The sequence below is a fragment of the Delphinapterus leucas genome, chromosome 17 (assembly GCF_059928025.1).
Source record: "Delphinapterus leucas isolate spDelLeu-1000000601 "Yukka" chromosome 17, BTC_Dleu_Yukka2, whole genome shotgun sequence".
Taxonomy (NCBI): Eukaryota; Metazoa; Chordata; class Mammalia; order Artiodactyla; family Monodontidae; genus Delphinapterus; species Delphinapterus leucas.
In genome coordinates, this window is record NC_143145.1 from 19,631,518 (window position 1) to 19,653,926 (window position 22,409).

The 22,409-nt window shown below is 39.4% G+C and overlaps 1 protein-coding gene across 1 annotated transcript in view; it reads left to right on the plus strand.

Moving 5' to 3' along the window:
- TNFRSF11B (TNF receptor superfamily member 11b) overlaps window positions 1-21,831 on the plus strand; it is a 28,705-nt gene extending 6,874 nt beyond the window's left edge. Inside the window, exons 3-6 of the mRNA XM_089898584.1 lie at window positions 11,870-12,239; window positions 16,883-17,074; window positions 18,754-18,978; window positions 20,817-21,831. Of these exons, the coding sequence (XP_089754710.1) occupies window positions 11,870-12,239; window positions 16,883-17,074; window positions 18,754-18,978; window positions 20,817-21,205 (1,176 nt within the window). The 3' untranslated portion in view covers window positions 21,206-21,831. The remainder of the gene's footprint in view (window positions 1-11,869; window positions 12,240-16,882; window positions 17,075-18,753; window positions 18,979-20,816) is intronic.
- The last annotated feature ends 578 nt before the right edge of the window (window positions 21,832-22,409 follow it).

The following is a 22,409-nucleotide window of genomic DNA, read 5'->3' on the forward strand; positions in this document are numbered from 1 at the left end:
GGTGTAATGACAGTAAGAGCTCTACAACAGCAGACAAGAAGCAAGGGATCTTATTTCTCAGTTTTGCCTTAGATTCTGAGGTCCAGTCAGTGACTTCACTTCTCTGAGTCTTACTTTGTTCATCTCTAAAATAGGGGTGTTGGACCAGGTGACGTGTGGAAGGTCTGCTTTGGTTTTAAGTCTTTGTCATTAAAAAATGAATCAAAATTTTTTACTATATACCTGCTAATATTCCAGACATACGAAGATCAAATGGACTTAGTTATCTATGTAAAAAGTATACCAAAGAAATTTTTTAAAAAAATCTATTTTGTTGCAATTGTCAAAGTTTCTTCTGCCCAATTGGTTTCATTTATAAGAAATTCTGTTTAAATCAATGAGATCACGAGAGGAAGCAGCTTTTGAAATGTCGCCTGCTTTTAAGTAGCAAGACTAGATCTGGGCTTTAGGATCACAGATTATTCTTTTAAACTAAAAACTATTTTTTCATTCTGAAACAAGTCCTTTTTTGTCTTCAGCTAGCACAGAAGCCATTAATGTGTGTATTTTCATATCCCATATAGTTAGAAGCCAGGTCCAAGACATTCCCTCAGGACTTACTAAAGCGGTATAATTATGGTCACCAGCAATCTCCTTAGACTCCTTTTGAGCAGAGTTTTCAATTTGTATTCACAAGGAAGTACTTGACAACTGCATACTGCTCTTTGGAATAAGTGTCAAATGTTCAGGTGAAATAAGCATGATAATGGGTGGGTTGGCATGACCATTAAATACTGCACTGGAACTCTACATGGGCTGTTAGACACATCCCTCTGCTCCCACACTGCTTCCCGTCTCTTCTGACATCCAGTAAAAGGAAAAAAATCAACTCGATTGTGCTAAAATAAAGGTCAACGAGGAAGTGTGAGTGATGGTCACTGCACAGTGATGTAGCCGTTAGTGCCGTTTGTAAACATTTTCCATTCTCCTCCCTTTCAGAAACATGGTAAGATTGTAGTTCTTAGTTTTCTCTGGGGAGGAAGGGGGTAGGGGTGTGAATAGTTCTGGCAATGACTTGTGAGTGTCAATGATAGAAGTCACTTCCACATTAGAGCACTTAATTGTCCATATATGACCCCCAACATTTTTTTCTCTTTCCCTCTTTCACTGCAGACCAACCATGTTCCAGGTATTAATTTCTATATCGTCCTAGGTCCTGGACAGACGGCAATGCTAACAACCTTAATTTTCACAAAAATCCTCGAATGTGGAGATTGGTATCTATTTTACAGGCAAGGAAACTGAGGTTCAGAGAAGTTAAGTAATTTTCCCTAAGGTGACCTGGCTGAGAAGTATTTTCTGTCCTGTAGGAGCTTACATCTAGCTGCTGAGCCCAGGGAAAAATACCCATAAGGCAGAGCAACGCTTCTGGGTTCCTTCAACCAGGGTTCTCTTCTCTGCCGGGGTTAAGAATGTCCTGGGATGCGGCTCAGAGTCATATCCTTGGTCAAAGTGATTGCAATGTATTTTTTTCATCCTTTTTTCAGCTCCTCCTTCAGCTGGAGGGGGTCACCATGTTTTTGTCTTTGTTTTTTCTGTTGAAATTAAATGTCCTGGCCTCCTTTCTGGACTTGAATTCTAAGTCCAGACCCATTAGGGTATAGAGCATGAGGCAAACGCTTTATATTTTAGCTCCTTATTAGAAAAGTGCAATCCCAGGGAAGCAAGAGCGGGTGAAAGAAGAGTAAGCAAAAAAGGAAGGCAACTTCAAGGGGGTGCATCACTGAGAAGCCGCCGCTTAGTATAAAGTGCAACTAATTGCTCAGTCTCACAAGACCATCTTCCAGAGAGGCTGTGTGAACTACTGCATTCCAGGACAGAAGACAGAGAAGAATTTATTCATAGGGATAAGTGATAGATAGATAGATAGACAGATAGATAGGGGATGGGATGGCATGGATGGATGTATGGACGGATAGACAAAATATAGATCTTACTGAATTTTACATTGTGTCACAGGTGATCATTTATATGCCTATCTCGTTAGTAATACTGCAGGTTGCCGGGGGAATAGTCAATTGTTAAAGGCTTAGGTTCAGACAAGATTGGATTTGAATCCCAGCTCAGATGTGTACTAGCTCTGTGACTTTTGACAAGTCACTCAACTTCTCTGAGACTGTTTCTTCATCTATAAAATGGGGTTAATACTATCACCTCAGAGGTTGGAGGGGATGGATGACAATAGCATGTGAAGAAAGGGCTCAGTATAGAGCCTATTATGTAATGATGTTAAATATGCTATGTTATTATTATTCAGCATATCACCCAGGGCTTCCAGTATGATGTTTTGCATGTTGTAGGCACAAGATAAATGTCTACATGTTTAAATCACATCCTGTTTTATTCCATTTCCATTTCTAGTTTCTATTCCATTTCATAACCACCATGGCTGTTTTTTTCTAACTTTCTCTCACCAGCTACCCTTGACCATATATTGATTGGGCTTCAATCTAGATCATTAGCAACCAGACTGACCCATAGGATGATGTGAGCAATGTATTATCTTTGAGGAAAGGTAGATATAAAATGGAATTTAAAACTTGATGTTCAAAAATATCAACATACTAGGGCTTCCCTGGTGGCACAGTGGTTGAGAATCCGTCTGCCAATGCAGGGGACACGGGTTCGTGCCCCAGTCCAGGAAGATCCCACATGCCGTGGAGCGGCTGGGCCCGTGAGCCATGGCCGCTGAGCCTGCGCGTCCGGAGCCTGTGCTCCACAACGGGAGAGGCCACGGAAGTGAGAGGGCCGCGTACCGCCAAAAAAAAAAAAAAAAAAATCAACATACTAAAATGTATTGCCCATTCTGAGCTCAAAATGCCAGGGACTGTAGCTGGAAAACTGAACTAGTGATATCACCCTTGTGCTTGTCAAGTGGGCCTGAATGGACATAATTATAAGGAAAATTGCAACCAGCCCTGTTGTTGAGTTGAAATTTTCAGAATTGATGCTATATCTCAAATCTGGTGATTAATAGAAGTCCAAGAGAAGAAATATTAAGATCTGAGATCCAAAATGTGGGAGATTTCTACACATCTCCCTCGGGAAGTCTGAAGTGTTTACCTGCATTACAAGTTCTTTTGTCTTAGAGATTCTCTCATTTATTTGTTAATCTATCAAATGTTAATTATCTATAAACTCCTCTGAAGCAGCACAAGCCTCATAAGCAACTCTGTTCTGACAATTCTGGTTGATTCCAAACATAAACAAGGTACTGCTAATTAATTGAAAAAGCCTCCAAACAACTAGAGGAAACTTCTTGAAGGGAACCGAAAAAAACTCATTTAAAGTTAAGTTTTACCTGGAGACAGTTCTTCAGCCCCAAGGGAAGCAAAAGAGTGTAAAATTTTGCCCAGTGATTCATCTAATAAATCATAATTGCTTGTGTTTCCTTTCTCCTGTTTACCTAGCAAAAGCTGTTGGCAGCAAATCAGTTCCTAGTAGATGAACAGATTTTAATGCATTTGCTCTACATCCTGACTGAGAGACCTAATCCTGGCTATTGTGGAAATTATTAAGCAGTGGTAGACCCTCAGGTGGGGAACTGGCAGCAGGAGATAAACCTCTCAAATGAGCTACCTGCTTTTTTACACACTTACCTTTCAAATAGAAGCTAAATACAAATGGAACAGTATATGCAAAATGCCAAGCAAAATGAAAGATGCTTAAAAAAAAAATCTTCCTTTAAGCAAATTCTGTCATCACTATCATTTTACAGATGAGAAAGCTGCAGATTTTGTCCTTGTCCTTGAAAATTTATCCTTTACATGGAGGCTATTTATCTGTGTCTGTAGAATCACCAGTAATCCTAATTACACACAGTAGGTACTCAATATCTATTGAATTGAATAAAATTAAAATAGATATATTGAATACGTGCTATGTATAAGACACCATGCTAAGCATTTAAGGTGTATGGAAACAAATCCTTTTCTATCTGAGCCCTCTAAGCAAATCTGTGGAACTGCCTTGAAATATTTTACTTAGACCAAGCAAGTGATACAAGTTGGGAAGATACTGAAACTGATTTTAAAAACAAGTCAGAGATGCTTTTTCTGGAGATGATTAAGAATAGGATAGATAATCGACTTATGGCATATTTTAGATGTGTTACTCCCTACTAAACAAGAAACTTCAAAATGTCTCCTAAAATGAGACTGATTCAAAATGTCCCCCATTTCCCACCTCCTATGTAATTAGCATATGTAATAATGACTCATTCTTGTCTGGAATCTTATTCTTTACCAAGTTTATTTGTGTCCCTTTACTAATTTTAAAACAATTGTATAGGGATAGATAAAATAAGGATTATTCTCATTTTAGAGGTAAGATAATGGCCAAGGGTTATTAAGCTGGTGGTCGAACTGAGCTTGGAACCCTGGCATGCAGGTTTCCAGCTAAAAGTGCTCCTGTAAATTCACATCAATCTAATGGATCTAAAAGCTGTACGCTTTTTAGATATTCTTATACATTATCCATTTAGCATTCTTCTTGAAACTTTCTGTGATATCCCTACTTTTTTTTCCCTCTTTTTCATCCCATCTTGCAAATGTCTGTAGATTCCAAAGGTAAACATTTTAATCTTTTTTTGCTTCTGTACAATATCCTTGGGTAATGCCATCCTATTCTCTGTTTCTAGAGCCATTTACGTGTTCATAACCCTGAAATCTGTGTCTTTAGCTGCGTTTCTATCCTGAATACCCAATATACGTAGTTAAGTGTCTACTCGACATCATCACTTGAGTCTCATAGTTGGAAGATCCAAAACTAAATTCATTGTCTTCCTCCATAACTGTTTCCTCCTCCTGCTGTTGGTAATTAATGGCAACACCACATATCTAGTAGTCAGAATTCATGGGCATGTTCTCTATTTGCTATTTCTAGTACCTCCCTCCCCATGCAATCAGCTAATATATCATACCTATCCCTTCCTCTCCTCCTTACCACTGTCTAATTTCAGCTTCTCCTCATTTCTGACCTGTTTCTCTATTGAGCCTTTTCTTGATCCTCTTTTTCCTCTGTTTTACCTCCAATCGTTTTGCAGTGATTTATGAGTATTTTACATCAGCCTAGGCTTTTGGATGAATGTTCTAGCAAACAGGAACGTTAACTTATTCAACCCCATTGTTTAGCAATATTTCCAGAGCATAGTAATTGTTTCAATAAGTGTTCACTGAATGAATGAATAAATAAATTATTTAAGGAATGGAGGAAATAGGAGAGAAGTTACTACACTATAAGACTATAGAAAGTCAAGTAAACTAACCTTCATAGGAAAAGAGGTGTTTTTTTTTTAAAAAATAAGCTTTATAGTTTATACTACAAGAGATCTTTAGGAAACTCACCATGATATATATCCTGAATGTTTCCTTTCTTGGCTAAGATGAACTGTAAAATACTATGGTTTCCAAACTGACCAGAAGTTTAGCTAACTCTGGAGAGTCCTCAAATAGTTTTCTGTGGCAAAGATCATGACGAGGGATCACAAAAGGAACTCCCAAACCAAGTAGTTATTTCAAGCTTTGTGTGGGCTCCTTTTAATGAATTTTCCATAAACGGAAACCCACCGGGTCACTCATGGTTCTGTATACCAGAGAGAGCAAGCCCAGTGGTATGCGACTGGCTGCATTGCATCATGCAAAAATAAATTTGCTGGAGGAAGTGTATTCTTGTATCCTTTAAGGAGAAGCATATACTGGTAGCCTGCTGTAGTGAAATCACTTGTCATCTAAGAAATTTCCATCTCAGTAACTTTGGACAAGAGCTAGTCTTAGCACAAAGAAAGAAAAATCAGTTCATCTAGACTTTGGAAAGGCTTTGGTTGATCTCCTCACTTTCGTGATCTCCTAACACTATGTTCTCGAATCTGAATGAAAAGTTAGCATTTTAGGGCTTACTTTTGGGCTATGCGTGAAGGCTACAGCATAAGTTAGAGCATTTAGTAAATGTTAAAGGATATGGCCAAACAATAGTATTCTATGGCACATGCTCTGGGTTTTAATTCTGCCTCTACTAATCACTGTGACCTGGGATAGTTGGTCATTCTAAGACTCATTTTGTAGCTTGTGGAGACTTAATGATGATAATGGTAAAACATCATAAAGTAGGTACCAACCAATGTGTTATAAAGATTATTTTTTAGTTCACCGCCTGGCACAGAGATTTAATGTGTGTTTGTTAGAATGGAATAGACGAAACAGAATTCTACCTTCATATTGCCCATTTTTCTTTCCACTACCATATAACTCCTAAATATGGGGAATTTTGTTAGAAATTTTATGTTTGGGACTAAGAGTTATGTGATTAATTGAAAGATCGGTTAAAGCATTTAATAATAAAAATTACATACCTAGATCTTAAATATTTTATTTTCACTTAAAACATTTAAATAAACATTCATTCACCTGTATTTTGAGATATAGTCAAGGCCTTTCTTAGAATCTGTGTTGGCTACCTGGAGTCCCATGCTGTCTTTCTTAGAAAACCCTTATCTAAAATGTATTGCCCATCCATTTCAGTTTTGGAACTTAAAGACATTTTTGAAATAAATTGATTATATAATCCTTCTGGATGTTTTCCCCATTTTGTTTTTGCAGTTGTCTCAGCTACCTCAGATTCTATGGTAGGGTTTTGTTGTTGTTGTTTTGTTTTTCCATGCCTCAACTTTATCAAGTCATCCCCCAAGCGTTCAATTTACTTTTCATAGAAAAATAATTTTTTCACACCCATGTTTACTGGTTTACATAATATTTGCGTCTCCCAACTATAGTTACAGCTACAGCATATATAGACACATACATACAATGAGCATCAACAGAGTCAGCAGCAAACATACCACTGACTTTTTTAAGAGAGCAAATGGGAGTTGGAATGCTCAAGGAGAAGGCATGGCTAAGAATCCGGCGAGCTGGGGCAGCCCTTGGTTTTACAGAGGGAATGGAAGGCATGGGTGAATCTGAAAACTGGAGGTTGATAAGAGAGTTCTGCAGTATAGGCATAGCTTGGAGATATCGTGGATTCGATTCCAGACCACCACAATCAAAGGAACATCACAATAAAGCACATCACATGAATCTTTTGGTTTCCCAGTGCATATAAAAGTTATGTTTACACTATACTGTAGCCTATTAAGTGTGCAATGGCATTATGTCTACAAAACAATGTATATACCCTAATTAAAAAGTACTTTATTGTCAAAAAATGCTGTCATCTGAGCCTTCAGTAGGTCATAATCTTTTTGCAATAATAACATTAAAGATCACTGATCACAGGGAAGTCCCTGGCAGTCCAGTGGTTAAGACTCTGTGCTTGCACTGCAGGGGCACGAGTTCCATCCCTGGTTGGGGAACTACAATCTCACATGCCACGTGGCACGGCCAGGGGAAAAAGAAAAAGATCACTGATCACACGTTACCACAGCAAATAGAATGATAATGAAAAAGTTTGAAACATTGCAAGCATTACCAAAATGTGACACAGAGACACAAAGTGAGCAAGTGCTGCTGGAAAAATGACACCAATGGATGCTCAACACAGGGTTGCCACAAATGTTCAGTTGTAAAAAACACATATATTGTGCTGTGAAGCACAATAAATCAAAGCACAGTAGAGCAAAGTATTGTAAAAAGGGGTTTTACAAATAAAAGAGTGGAACAAGAAGTAGGAGGGGGATTAGAGCAAAACATTTGTTTCCAAGTTCATTGGCTACTTAAACTCTGTCAATATTACAGTGACAGAGAGAAAAATGGTAGAGCCAGAAAATGCTTCAGAGAACAACTAATTCAGCCCACCCATCACCTTCACCCACTACCATCACCTGCTAATATTTGACAGATGAGGAAAGATGGTTGGGTTTGAAAGAGAACATTCTTTAACACAGTCCAACATGAAAGAAAAATGGAAGGTGAGGAGAGGGACAAAGCTACTATAGATGGAGCCTGAACTGTCCTTTCAAGAAAAGAGACATGGGGGGCTTCAGGAAAGATTCCTGGACTGGTGGGAGGCACTAGGTTAGAGGACTTCTGGATTCCCTTCAAGGATTAGGGGTCTACACCAGAGGATGGATGGGTAGGGAATGGGGAGAGGAAGAAAGAAAAAATGGAGAGAAAATTCCATTTAATTTTTCTTTAAAAACCAAGCATAACCCAAAGCAGACTGGCCTCTTTTACAGACAGCACTTTATGCTTCTGCATAGACACCTATGTACGTGTCCCAGCCTTTGTAGATATTCATCAGTGGTTATGTTATGCACTGCACAGAAACATTTATTTTTGAACTCTTCTTAGACTTTAAATATTATCAGCTGGCAAAGGAGATAGAGCCAGTGTTAAGATGGTCTGTCCTCCTTTGGCTTCTTCCTCATTGCTTTTCTAGGAAAGGCAGAAGAAAGTGAGAGAGAGGACTGAGATGAAGAGCTTTATTAACTTTGCCCATCCTCTGTCCAGTAACTGGTTCCAGAAATTCGGTGCAGGAATTGGGGCTAACCAGATAGGGAGACTCAGTATCCAATATGGGCCACACAGAGTTCTGTCATTTTACCAAAGTGGAAAATTTTCAAATAAAACACAGAGGCCCAATGGAACTTGCTGAAAACAAGTCTGCAGTTCCTAACGGCTTTCCGATTTTTAAAAAAATATATACGATCATTCCATGCGGTAGCCGAGGAGAAATGACCTTCACCATTATAACTGCTCTCTAATCCTTAAGTCAACCTGATTTATTTATTTTTTCTCTGTGGATTCGTTTCACCTAAGCTTCCCTGTATTTTGAAGAGATGGCAACTCATTTCCTAAGCATGGTTTCAGGAAACCAACAATGTCATGTCCAATTGCCTAGAAAAATACAAATTGCATCAGTATTCTTGGTCAGGTCTTGTATTTGTGGGGCTGCTTGTAGTGAGCACCATCTGTGGGGTTTTCCCATCTCATCCTTGTCGCTTCTTGGTAAGAGAGAAAAGGGTCCGCTGATGAGTAAATGAGCCATGTTGGTGTGAGGAAGGGGGCGTGATGGGAAGTCAGGTGGGGGGAAGTCTCAGGACTGCTAGCCCGACCAGGATGGGGCTCACTCAGCAGCAGCAAGCAAGACAAAGGCATATCCCTGTGGACCTCTGAGCCGAGCTTCTTGAAAGAAGAGAACCCTCAAAAGTGGCTTTTCAGGAAATTGAAAGTGAACATCAAGAGAAAAAAAGCATTTTTCATTGCTTTCCTGTGGCTTTGTGAGTTGCATCAGGAAAACTTCATTTCCTAGCGTTGAATATTTTAGAAATATTTGAGCCCAGCCCACATAGGGGCCTTGAAAAATATAGCACAATATGATTCGAATGACCAAGAAGCAACAAAGTCAGTTCATCTTGCTTCATTTCCTTCCAAACATTGATCGTTATTTGTAGTTATTTATTCTTTCCTTCTATGTTCTCTGCCTCCTCACTAGACTGTGGGCAGTTTGAAGAGCATCTTTGTTTCGTGTGCCACCATATGCTAAGATCTTCTACAATGCCTGGTACACGGTAGATGTTCAATAGATATGTGTTGAATGAACAGATTCCATCTATTTCTGACAAATCCAGACCAAACCACAGAGCTTTCACTCGTTACTGGTCCACTTCTTTCTCCTAATGTTGACCCAGTTTATCTGAGCCAATAGAAAACCCCAGGGAAATTCAAGAACATACTTTTCCCCAAAACCCTCGGGTCATGAGAGCGTCCTGAAAATACCACCGAAGCAGCCCTGGTTTTGCACTGTATTCTACTTATTGTTGGTTAGGAGTCCCTTACATCACAGCACTCTGAAAATTGCTCTCAGTTAAAAAGTCCATGGCCCTAGGTGAGATCTTTTATTCTTTCAATCTGGTTTATCAGCTCATATTAGGTCCAGACATCCCTGACCCTTGTCATGTCCCAATAAGAAGTGAATAGAATTACTTATTAAAATGCCCAAATGCGTATGAAAAAGGCCTTTCTTTACCTTTGTTATTCCTCTTTCAAAAGGGAGTCCTGTTTCCCTAGCTTGGCACACTTTTTCCAGGTCAATGGGTTTCTGTGAGATTTCCTGAGTTCTGCAAAGAAGAGAGTTTGGAAAAAATTATTGTTCGGCCTGCCACCTTCCCAAAGCCTGAGAACAGTCGGTGTTGATCCCTGTACCAGAAACAAACAATAAAACCCAAACAAACCACCCCTACGCACAAACAACACTTTTTCTTCTAATTAGTGTGAAGAACTACTTCAGTGTTCCCTTGAAGACCTTCTGAGATCTAGACTACAAGACAGAATGCCCATGTGGCGCTGCCTTCCCAAGCAGTACTCTTGCCTGCAAAATCTTCTTTCTCCTACGCACACAGCTCTTCGGCCATTATGGACGGAAACTTCTGAAACCCTGCCTGCTCCCTGAAGTTATTCCCAATTAACCTTAAGAGAGGTGGTCATTTAATTTTCTAGACATCATTCACCTATGAGATTCAAGACTGCACCATATGATGTTATGGAGGAAATATGTCTTAAAATTCTAGGAATCTTCCAGTAGATTACCAGCTGCACAGAGACAAAGATCATATCTTTTATCATTTTTTTTTTCTTTTTGGCTGCATTGGATCTTCGTTGCGGTGTGCGGGCTTCTCATCACAGTGGCTTCTCTTGTTGTGGAGCACGGGCTCTAGGCCCGCGGGCTTCAGTAGTTGGGGCGCGTGGGCTCAGTAGTTGTGGCTCACGGGCTCTAGAGCGCAGGCTCAGTAGTTGTGACGCACGGGCTTAATTTCTCTGTGGCACGTGGGATCTTCCTGGACCAGGGATCGAACCCATGTCCCCTTCTTTGGTAGGCGGATTCTTAATCACTGCGCCTCCAGGGAAGTCCCAAGATCATATCTTACTCACCAGCATATTTCTGGTATATTTCTGGTAGGCATGCAGTACATATCTGTTGCATGAGTGAATGAATGATCAGAATGACTGTAATCACCAACTGTTAACTTTACCATATGTTTGGAATCAGTACATCTTAGAATGGGAAAACTAAAAGAAAAATATCATCTCGTCCTAAATATGCTACTGTGACCACCCCATTTAAAGTTTGTTATCTCTCTACCTTCCCCTCCATATTTCCAATTTTTTTACTTGATCATTTTTTACAACACTTATTTTCTATTGTATAATTTATGTGTAATTTGTTATTTATTTTCTTACTCCCCCAGTTGGATGGTAAACTCCATAGACAGAGTTTATTGACTATTTTATTCACTACTGTATCCCAATTGCCCAGAACAGAGCCTGGGACACAACTATCGTCAAGTGAATAAATTATATTTATTGAGTATGGGCTCCACACATGGGAATCACAGCAGTAGATTTTTCAATCCCCAGCCCCAACTTCACATCTGTGGAATCAGAATGTTTAGGGATATAAATCTCAGGAATCTACATGTTATCAAGGTGTCTAGGTGATTCTGGTATAGCTGTTCTGAGAACCACTAGTTCACCCAACTCACTAATCTAGTGATAATCCTGAAGCCCAGGTAAAGTGTCACTCAGGGCACATGGGTTATTTAGCGGTGCATCTAAGCGTAATCATTTCTATTCTGATGAGCTTTCCACTCCAGCCATCTATGAGCTAGATTTACTTAATATGTTTTGCTGCTATTGCCATCTTGGTCTTTGAGATTAAGCTACTTAGAGGCAAGAATTATGGCTTCTGAACTCACTTTCTGTGGTTGTAGCTCAGTAGGCAGGAAGGGCATGAGGCTTCAGGTATTAAAGGACTCTTTGAGGTTAATGATGCTTTTGCACAGAAGAACCACCCCATTTCCATGCTAACATGCCACGATTTCCCTTTCTTCTTCTAGTTCCTGGACATCTCCATTAAATGGACCACCCAGGAAACCTTTCCTCCAAAGTACCTTCATTATGACCCTGAAACCTCTCGTCAGCTGATGTGTGATAAATGTCCTCCTGGCACCTCCCTAAAACAGCACTGCACAGCGAGGCGGAAGACCCTGTGTGCCCCTTGTCCTGACCACTACTACACAGACAGCTGGCACACCAGCGACGAGTGTCTGTACTGCAGCCCAGTGTGCAAGGAACTGCAGTACGTCAAGCAGGAGTGCAATCGCACCCATAACCGCGTGTGCCAATGCGAGGAGGGGCGCTACCTGGAGCTGGAGTTCTGCTTGAAACATAAGAGCTGTCCCTCTGGATTTGGAGTGCTACACGCTGGTATGCATCCGCTTCCAACATGCGGCCGAATTCATTAGCATCACACAAAGTCAGGCAGTAGGGAAAGGTTAAGGGAACATGTTTGTCCTGGTGACATTACAGGACAGCAAATTGCAAAGGTAATGGGACATGCTAGGTATGTACTATGTGTCTGGGTGGCTGCCAAAGAACCATTCCTCAGAGGAGCACTTTGCCACTAAGGGGCAATTTAGTTACAAATCTCAAATGCAGCAAATCACTCCCTAATGAGATGCATGATTGACTGCTCTTTCTTAAAGGGACACACTCCGAGTTGCACTGTTTATAGCTGAGCTATGCCTCTGTGTTTCACTTCAGCATGGAGAGCTTCAAACTGCAGTGCTTCCTGACAAACATTAAAAATGTTAACTGATACCAAGAGAGTAATTATGCTGATATTAATGAGGCTCTGGCGTGCTAACAATGAGTAGTTATAATTAATTATGTAAGAAATGAGAATGGCTAGGGGAAATGCAGTTCATTATTAAAAATGAAGCTAGTTCTTTCTTTGGCATGGCAGTTGAGTGTCTGGGAGGATAAAGATGGTAGCAGCATCTCTTCAATGAGCTTATCCTTTACCTTAGACAAAGCAGACTGTCAAGCCAAGAGTAAGTACTTGTCTACAAACAAAGTACTTTCTCTTTTTGCATTTTGAATAGCATAGGTTAAGGCCAGTGTGCACTGAACTTTCTAAAGTTGTAACCCACTTTTTTTTGTTTTTTTGCTACATTCACGAAGCTTCGGTATAGTCTGCATGCTCTCCTGGCCTGGGAAAATTAAGAGTATTCACCTACTTTTCTGGAGGAAGCAGTAATCGGTATAGATTCCAATGACACAGTCTGAAGCAGTGTTTCTCAACCTCAGCTCTACTAACGTTTGGGGGCTGGATAATTCTTTTTGTGGGCAGCTGTCTGGTACATTGTAGAATGTTTAGCAGTATCCCTGGTCTTTAGCCACTAGATGCTAATAGCACTCTTCCCCCAGTTGTGACAACCAAAAATGTCCCAGACATTGCCAAATGTTCCCTGGATGGCAAAATCACCCCTGGTTGACAGTCATTGGTTTTGAGGATGCTAATTATTTGTAACTATTTTGACTTTAAGAAGTTGTAATATAGATTCTAAATGATTATAAACATTTTAGGTTTAAAGGCCTACAAAGGGAACATATTCAAAAATTGAACTACTGGGCTTCCCTGGTGGCGCAGTGGTTGAGGGCCCGTCTGCCGATGCAGGGGACACGGGTTCGTGCCCTGGTCTGGGAAGATCCCACATGCTGCGGAGCGGCTAGGCCCGTGAGCCGTGGCCGCTGAGCCTGCGCGTCCGGAGCCTGTGCTCCACAATGGGAGAGGCCACAACAGCGAGAGGCCCGTGTACCACAAAAAAAAAAAAAATTGAACTACTAAGTTGCCTAAGTTGTGAATTTTATAAAATTAATCACAGAAGGTGCAAATTGCATGACAGTTCCTTAAAATGCCTCTAGTATGAGTATCTGAGGAAGAAATTGGTGACACTTCTTAGCTTTTATTGGATGATACTTTGGGACTCAAAAGCTAAGCCAAGATGTAGAGGGGGAAGCCCATCCAACAGAAACAGATCCATTGAATTCAATTCAGTAATTTATATATGTAGGGAAATTAATTAAGCAGGGGCTATGCAGCTTGGAAACTAGAAAGTTTTGAAAAATAATGGAAGTAGTAAGGATTTTTCTCACATAAGCATGAAAATTTGTTTGTAGAACGAAGTAAGCAGGCAGCCAGAAGACTTAGTACAAAGGTACACGTTTATTCATTTACTTATTGCTCCCTCCCTAGAAACCTACAAAGGAGTTCCTCATGGAAGATTCGAGGTTTCCAGTCCAAAGACAAGATTCTGTAGTATTATTCTAAAAAGTATTTAATAATCATTCTTCGTTTTTTTTGTTTTTTTTTTTTTTTTTTTTCTTGCGGTACACGGGCCTCTCACTGTTGTGGCCTCTCCCGTTGCGGAGCACAGGCTCCGGACCCGCAGGCTCAGCGGCCACGGCTCACGGACCCAGCCGCTCCGTGGCATGTGGGATCTTCCCGGACTGGGGCACGAACCCGTGTCGCATCGGCAGGCGGACTCCCAACCACTGCGCCACCAGGGAAGCCCGTGGTTGTTGTTTTGAAGCCAGATTGTCTTCTCCTCTCCATATTTTACACTGATCCTTGAAAACATGGGTTTGAACTACGCAGGTCCACTTGTATGCACATTTTTTTTCAATAGTAAATACTACAGTACGACATGATCACAGTTGCTTGAATCTGTGAATGCAGAACCCCGCTACAGAGGGCTGACTATAAAGTTATAATGGGATTTTCGACTGTGCAGCCTGTTGGTGCCCCTAACCCACCACTGTTCAAGGATCAACTGTACTTCATCCTGTTAGTCCTGTAATTCTTATGTAATTGCTTATGGCATGGTGAATTCTCCACTGAAAAGCACAACTCCTCTTGCCATTCTATTTCACATTTTGCCTGCCAGATTGTACTTTGTATGTTTCTGTTGATATTAATAAGGCAAAATCATTTACTTAGATGGATACATCTTTTTATAAGAAGTTCTATCAGTCATAAAAGAGGCGAGTCGTTCTCAGAAAGGTCATTACATAAAGCCTCCAAATACATTAAAAAAACTTTCTTCTATAATTCTTGGATTCCTCTTGATAGAGAACTTTAAAGGCTAAATTACCTGAAAGAATGTCTTGTGCCTATGATTTTCTCATTAGGACACATGAGAACACCCAAGCCATCAACACGTATGTGAAGAATGACAAGATTCTTCTTTGTGCAGTTGGCAAAGGGAGACTTGGATCCAGATGTCCAAGACCATTTATCCCCAGAATAGTAGCAATGAAATAATACCATGGAATCTCTGTCCAAATACCTCTGCTTACGATATTGGATACTTTGGTATCAAGTTGGATCCCATTTAAGGAGAGGAGTGTAGCAAGAAAGTACTTAAAAAAATAGACCTCTTTGTAAAGTGGTTCCTAAGATGATGTCACTGCAACCCTGCAAATGGCATTTAACATGTGAAGGTTTCATGCACGGTTCCCCCTTCTCTTTCTTTTCTGCCAACCGTCTGTCATTTTTATTGGCCAATGCGTCATCAATCCCTTTAGAAAAGAAAGAAGCCAGAGTTGAAACTAAAACCGATCCATTGTACTCTTTTTTTCTGGTTTTGGAAAAGGATACAATGAGATGGGAGGTTGAAAATTTTAATAAATGAAATTTATTAACTTTCTGTAGCTTTCCTTTGTCCCTTTAGTATTTGGTATCTTGCGTCAGCCAGAATTGGCCTGTAAAAGCTACATTTGAATATTAAAGTCTAAATCTGTTCAACTAGCTTACACTAGATGGAGGTATTTTCATATGCAAGTACACTGTAATGTATGATCTACCCAGGCATAGAGTCAAGGGCTTGAAGATATTTATTTTTAATAGCATCTTTAGTTGTTGACTGGTTCAAGTTTTCCTGCCAATGATTTACCCAAATTTATCAAGTATCTCTCCACCAAGAAATAAAATGCCCTTACAGTCACCCTTCCCTGAATTTTAACGACTGTGCTCTTTTCAGACTCAACAGTTTAAGCAAATGGTATATCATCTTCCATTTACTATGTAATTGTAGGCTTACGCTTTTGAGTCTATGGTCAACTTTACTGCCACCTTCAAAAGTTTATTATAATGTTGTAAATTTTTACTTCTCAAGGTTAGCATACTTATGAGTTGCTTCACGATTAGGATTCAGGAAAGAAGGAACTTCAGTAGGAACTGATTGGAATTTAACGATGCAGCATTCCATGGGTACTGATTTCAAAGAATGATATTACAGCAGTTACACAGCAGTTACCTTCATGATTTCCCAGGAATAATCGTGTGGAGATTATGGTTGACAAAAAGATCTTACTGACAGTTTTGCACAGGCAGGACTAATTGAACATCATACCCTTCTTTTCTTTCCTCCCCAATTTTGTGCTTCTAGGTAACAACAAAACACATTTGTGTTTTTATTACAAGTAGGGGAGACTGCCTAAGGGGCTAACTCTAGAAGTTTTGTTCTGTCTAATGAAGTGAAAAATGAAAATGCCTCAAGTTTTGTGCAATATAATAGTAGCAGTAAAAACCAAGTGAAAAGGCTTATCCAAACATATGGAATTTAAGAAAAAAAAATGTCATGAAGAACCTAGGGGTAAGACAGGAATAAAGACACAGACCTACTAGAGAATGGACTTGAGGATATGGGGAGGGGGAAGGGTAAGCTGTGACAAAGGGAGAGAGAGGCATGGACATATATACACTACCAAGCGTAAGGTAGATAGCTAGTGGGAAGCAGCCACATAGCACAGGGAGATCAGCTCGGTGCTTTGTGACCCCCTGAAGGGGTGGGATAGGGAGGGTGGGAGGGAGGAAGCCGCAAGAGGGAAGAGATATGGGAACATATGCATATGTATAACTGATTCACTTTGTTATAAAGCAGAAACTAACACACCACTGTAAAGCAATTATACTCCAATAAAGATGTAAAAAAAAAAAAAAAAGATGGTATCTGCTGCGAAAGTATTTGAGAAGAATGTGCTAAATGGCTTGGTATTTTCTGTAGGAACCCCGGAGCGAAATACAGTTTGTGAAAGTTGTCCAGATGGGTTCTTCTCCAATGAGACGTCATCTAAAGCACCCTGTAGAAAGCACACAAACTGCAGTGCACTTGGGCTCCTTCTAACTCACAAAGGAAATGCAACGCATGACAATGTATGTTCTGGAAACGGTGAACCGACTCACAAGTGTGGAATAGGTAATTATGTTTCAAAATATCAGTCTTTGTACCACCTCTGAGTTGAATACAAGACCCTCCAGCCCTTCTTAGTCAAACTTGTATTTTCCCTTTCTTGAATTTTAACCAAGACTATTCCCTGTGCATCATCGCTAAAGCCACAACTCAAAATCTTTCAAAAAGTCCCCATCTTCTCACAATCATGCTCCAAACCCTGACTTTCACACTTGAGTCAAATGTTACCCACGGAGAACGGGGTGGTGTAAAGATTTTGTTTAAGGTTCGATGATCAGAGTCCAAATTGCAGAATTTTTTAAGCTATGCATTTTTATCACTTTTAAGAATATCTGTATTATTAGCCAAAGTATAAATTGGCAACAAAGAAGCATAGTGACATACATAGATGACAAATTAGAAATGCAATACTGGCTTTGTTACCTATGGTATTACTGCATCTGTTGCATGGAAGTTCTAAGTTCCTGTACTTTGTCTTAAACTCTTTATTCAGGAAAGGTCAGTAGCTCCAAGCTCAAGTTACCTGAATGTACCTCATGTTGGTGATGGTACTAATCAGGTTGCTGTCCTCACCTTGTCACTCCTACCACCACACTAACCTCAGACCTTCTACCAAGGACTCATCACACCAAGAAGGATCGACCTTTTAGCATTTAATCAGCTTGACTCTCCCCAAACATCTTTTTGTGCGACATAGAAGTATATAAAACATAGGAATGTGGGTTGGGAGATTGAAGATTCAAACCCAGTCCCAACATTCTTTCACTGTGTTGTAAAAATCTTAGATAAGTCATTCAGCTTTTCTGCTTTCTTATTAAATAATGGAACGAGGGAAGGGATAGAAGAGTGACCTCTAACATTCTCTTTAATTCATTTATACTTTTATTTCTATCATTCTTTGAGCACTTACTATATGCCAGACACTTTTGCTATATGGGCTTTAATCTTTATAAAAATACTGTAAAGTTTGTTCTAATGTATGAACTTGAATGGCAGAGTCAGGATTCAAACCCAGACCTAATGAATCCAAAAACAAACTATTAATCCCTGGGATATACCAACCCTACCCAGACACTCAGGCCATTGCACTTCTTTTCTAAATGACATGTTTTTGTGTTTGATTATTTTCCCACTTAATGTACGCTTATACATCTGTATCCATCCTTGTTCCCAAAGGTAAACTATGTGTCTGTGTGTGTGCAGAAAATAATACACTATTTCAGATTACTTTTCAAGCTCCCTTAAAGACAGTGATTTGACATTGATCTTGAAGTAACCTGTAGACACCAGCTAAAGCTTTAACAAAATATTTCACAGTTACATTAAAATATGTTCATGTATATATTAACATATATATACACATTATGCTATATATATAGAATTTTTGCTGTAAGTTATTTATAGCAGTAATACATTCTTATTAGACGTTTGTTAAACCCTCCCCCACAAAATGCTCTAAAAGAACATTAGAAAGGACATGAACCCAGTTGGATTGGTGATCTGCCACTAAGACCAGGCAACAGAAGATTGATTTTATTCAAACTTCTCATTTTAGCATGCAATATCCTGGAAAACTCAACTGTGTTGGTTTTTATTATTACTATTATTATTATTATTTTTGTCCCTTAGACGTCCAAGAATCCAATTATTGAGTAAATCTTCTTGGTTTTCCCACCTTCCTTTAGACATGACCCTGTGTGAGGAGGCATTCTTTAGGTTTGCTGTTCCTACAAAGCTTACCCCGAACTGGCTCAGTGTCCTGGTAGACAATTTGCCTGGCACCAAAGTGAACACAGAGAGCATAGATCGGATAAAACGACGACACAGCTCACGAGAACAGACTTTCCAGCTGCTGAAGTTATGGAAGCATCAAAACAAAGACCAAGATATGGTCAAGAAGATCATCCAAGGTATGGGAACCTGAAATAAACAACTCGATCAGAAATCAGAACACCTGTCGGTCCTACAACAGAAACAGGACTATGTACCTGTTTAGTTGTGTGGATGATGTTTCCCCTTGGGAATTACTGTTGGACTGAAAACGTATTCATCAAGTGATAGTGGATATGCTATTCCTAGAGCAGTCACGTGAGGTTTTGTTCTCACCTCCTCTACTCCCCAATTTCTTTTTCAAGTGTCTCTCTAAAGGGAGAGATAATACATTTCAAATGTGGGACTAGACCTCAGGAAATCTGACTCTGGATCCCCTTAGCAGTTTTAGGAGCATCCCTTCTGGCCTATCTAGAAGTTCTTTAACCACTTTAGATCTTACTTTGCATTTCTACCAGGAAACTATGTTGGATTTATGTGGTAATTCTCTCCAGAGAGCCTCTAAGTGTCTTACAGGTATCCTCTCATTAATCCTCACAACACAGCCTATTTTATTTTACTTTTATTTTTAAAAATTTATTTACTTATTGATCTATTTTATACATATTAGTGTATACATGTCAATCCCAATCTCCCAATTCATCCCACCACCACCACCTGCCACTTTCCCCCCTTGGTGTCCATACGTTTGTTCTCTGCATCTGAACACAGCCTATTTTAAGATTACCATTTTAATAGCATGTGTTGTGAGGATTAATGAGATAAGGTCTGTAAAGTGTTCGAGTTTCTTGGAGAATCTCCTTTAGAAACTCTGTGTGTGTGTGTGTGTGTGTTATGATGGGAGAGAATCGGAGGGGAAAAGGAAGTAAGTTTCATCCAGTGTGGACTCTAAGCTTTAGGATACACAGTAGAAAAAGTTCTGACTTTAATTAGCATTGGGAGGACATGGCAGAAAAAATGAGGGAGCGTTTTCATAATGCAGACAGTGTCAAGGAGAAATCCATTCTGCTCTTCACATGTAGTTAAATGACTGAGGAGTCCTACACAACCTTAAAGCCTCAAACATCTGAAACTGAGGCAACAGATTTTAGGCGACTAACAGCTTTAATAGTTGAATGGTTTCACTTGTGCAAAGAGTAAACTTGTCTTCTGTTTTTGGCAAACAAAATGTATTCTTTGAAATTATAATTAGCCCTGAAGCAAAAAGAGAGGGAAGGAGAGAATCAGAGACGGTTAGAATTGGAAGGGACCCAATTTCCTATTTTATAAATGAGGACATTTCAGCCCAGAAAGATGAACAGACTTGCCTTCGGGCCCACAGATAATAAATGACTCATGTCATCAATAGAAACGTTATTTATTGCCTCTTATGTTTATGTCCTAGCTCATTACTGAAATATTCTCCAGGCCATGTGTATCCTACTGTTCTTTGGCCTCATATTATTGGGTTTTCACGGCTCCTCCTTTGTGCTGACGATCTCCTGGTGCTATTTATTAAAGACCGTTTGAAGGACCTAATTCTTCAAATAGCACATATATTGGGTATCAGTTAATGAAAGTTTGTATTATAAAATAGCTAACTTTGTGTTTTTCCTAAAAGGTTACACTTTTAATTTCTCCAAATTTTCTTAGAAAACGGTGTGTCTGTAGTTTCCCACTGTTATTTTGCAAATTTGGGCTTTTCACAAAGCTGTGTTGGATGCCTAGAATATAGGAAGCGTATTATCCTAGTGTAACACAAAATAATATTTAACTCAATTCTCAGAAATAACTAGCATTACTTAAGCCCTCCCAAAAGGAAAGGAGGAGGTTATCCTTAAAGTTATGAAATTCTGGGGAACCTCCTTTTGCCTCAGGGAAGTTTTACGGTGGCTTTGGGTGGATTACGTGAATGTCTCTGGGCTTTTGCTTTATGCAGATATCGAACTCTGTGAAAAGAGCGTGCAGAGGCACATTGGGCACATGAACCTCACCTTCGAGCAGCTTCTAAGGCTGATGGAAAGCTTGCCGGGGAAGAAAGTGATGACAGAAGACATTGAGAAAACAATGAAGACGTGCAAATCAAGTGATCAAATCCTGAAGCTTCTCAGCCTCTGGCGAATAAAAAATGATGACCAAGACACCCGCAAGGGCCTGATGCATGCCCTAAAGCACTTGAAGACATACCACTTCCCCAAAACTGTCACTCAGAGTCTGAAGAAGACCATCAGGTTCCTTCACAGCTTCACCATGTACAGATTATATCAGAAGCTATTTTTAGAAATGATAGGGAACCAGGTCCAATCATTAAAGATAAGCTGCTTATAACCGGAAATGGTCATTGAGCTGTTTCCTCACCATGGACCAGATCCAATAAATGAGTAAACTGTTTCTCAGGCGCTTGAGGAGGGTACAATGATTTCTTTCTCATCACCAAGGACTAGATTTGGCCACAGGGTCTGAAAAGAAACTATGGTGTGGAGAAAGAACTCACATCTCCCCCCAAAGTTTAATCAATCCCAAATAATTTATCCAACTAACAGATTTGGTCCAATATCTACTGACTATATTTTTCCTTGTTACTGCTTGCAGTAATTCAACTGGAAATAAGAAACTAGACTCCATTGTGCCTTACTAAACATGGGAATGTCTAACTTAAATAGCGTTGAGAATTCAGCTGTACTAGAGGCTTTTATTAGAAAGCCATTTTTTTCTGTAAAAGTTACTAATATATCTGTAACACTATTATAGTATTTGCTATTTATATCCATTCAGATATAAGGTTTGTACATATTACCATCCTGAAGGGAAACTGTGTAAGACTTAATTTTAGAAAGAAAAAAATATATATTCTGTTTATTATTATGACAAATGAAAGAGATAAAATATATTTTTTAACAGAATATTTGTAACATTTCCTAATAGGTACTGCCATTCTTCCTGTGTAGAGTATTTTTGTAATATACCTTTACCTGTGTAAACTGAATTATCATTTTATAGAAAATGCATTATTTAGTCAATTGTTTAATGTTGGAAAGTATATGAAATATAAATTATCTGAATATTAGATGCTCTGAGAAACTGAATGTACCTTATTTAAAAGATTTTATGTTTTTACTATATAAACAACATCATTAAAGTTTTCAAATTATTTTTCATCGCTTTTCCTCTTGCTTTTATGTGAATGGGACATGAATGGGTCTGAGCTTTCACAATTTTCCCTTTCTTTTATCATCAGGACCATCTGGGAATTCTTAAAAATGAAGATTCCTGGACCAATTTATTGAGAAACTCTGGAAAGGAGGGCAGAAACCTGCATTTTTAACAAGTTCCAAAGTAATTTTTACTACACTAAAGTTGGAGAACTTCTGAAGTCAAGCTTAGTATAGAGATGGCACAAACAACTTATAATTACTGCCACTAGCATCAAGAGACCAAACTACCTAAGTTCTTTGGGTTTCAAGTAATAGAAACTGGCACTACTTAAGAAAAAGTTAATTGGAAGCATGTGTATTTGGTTGAGTGGTGCCCC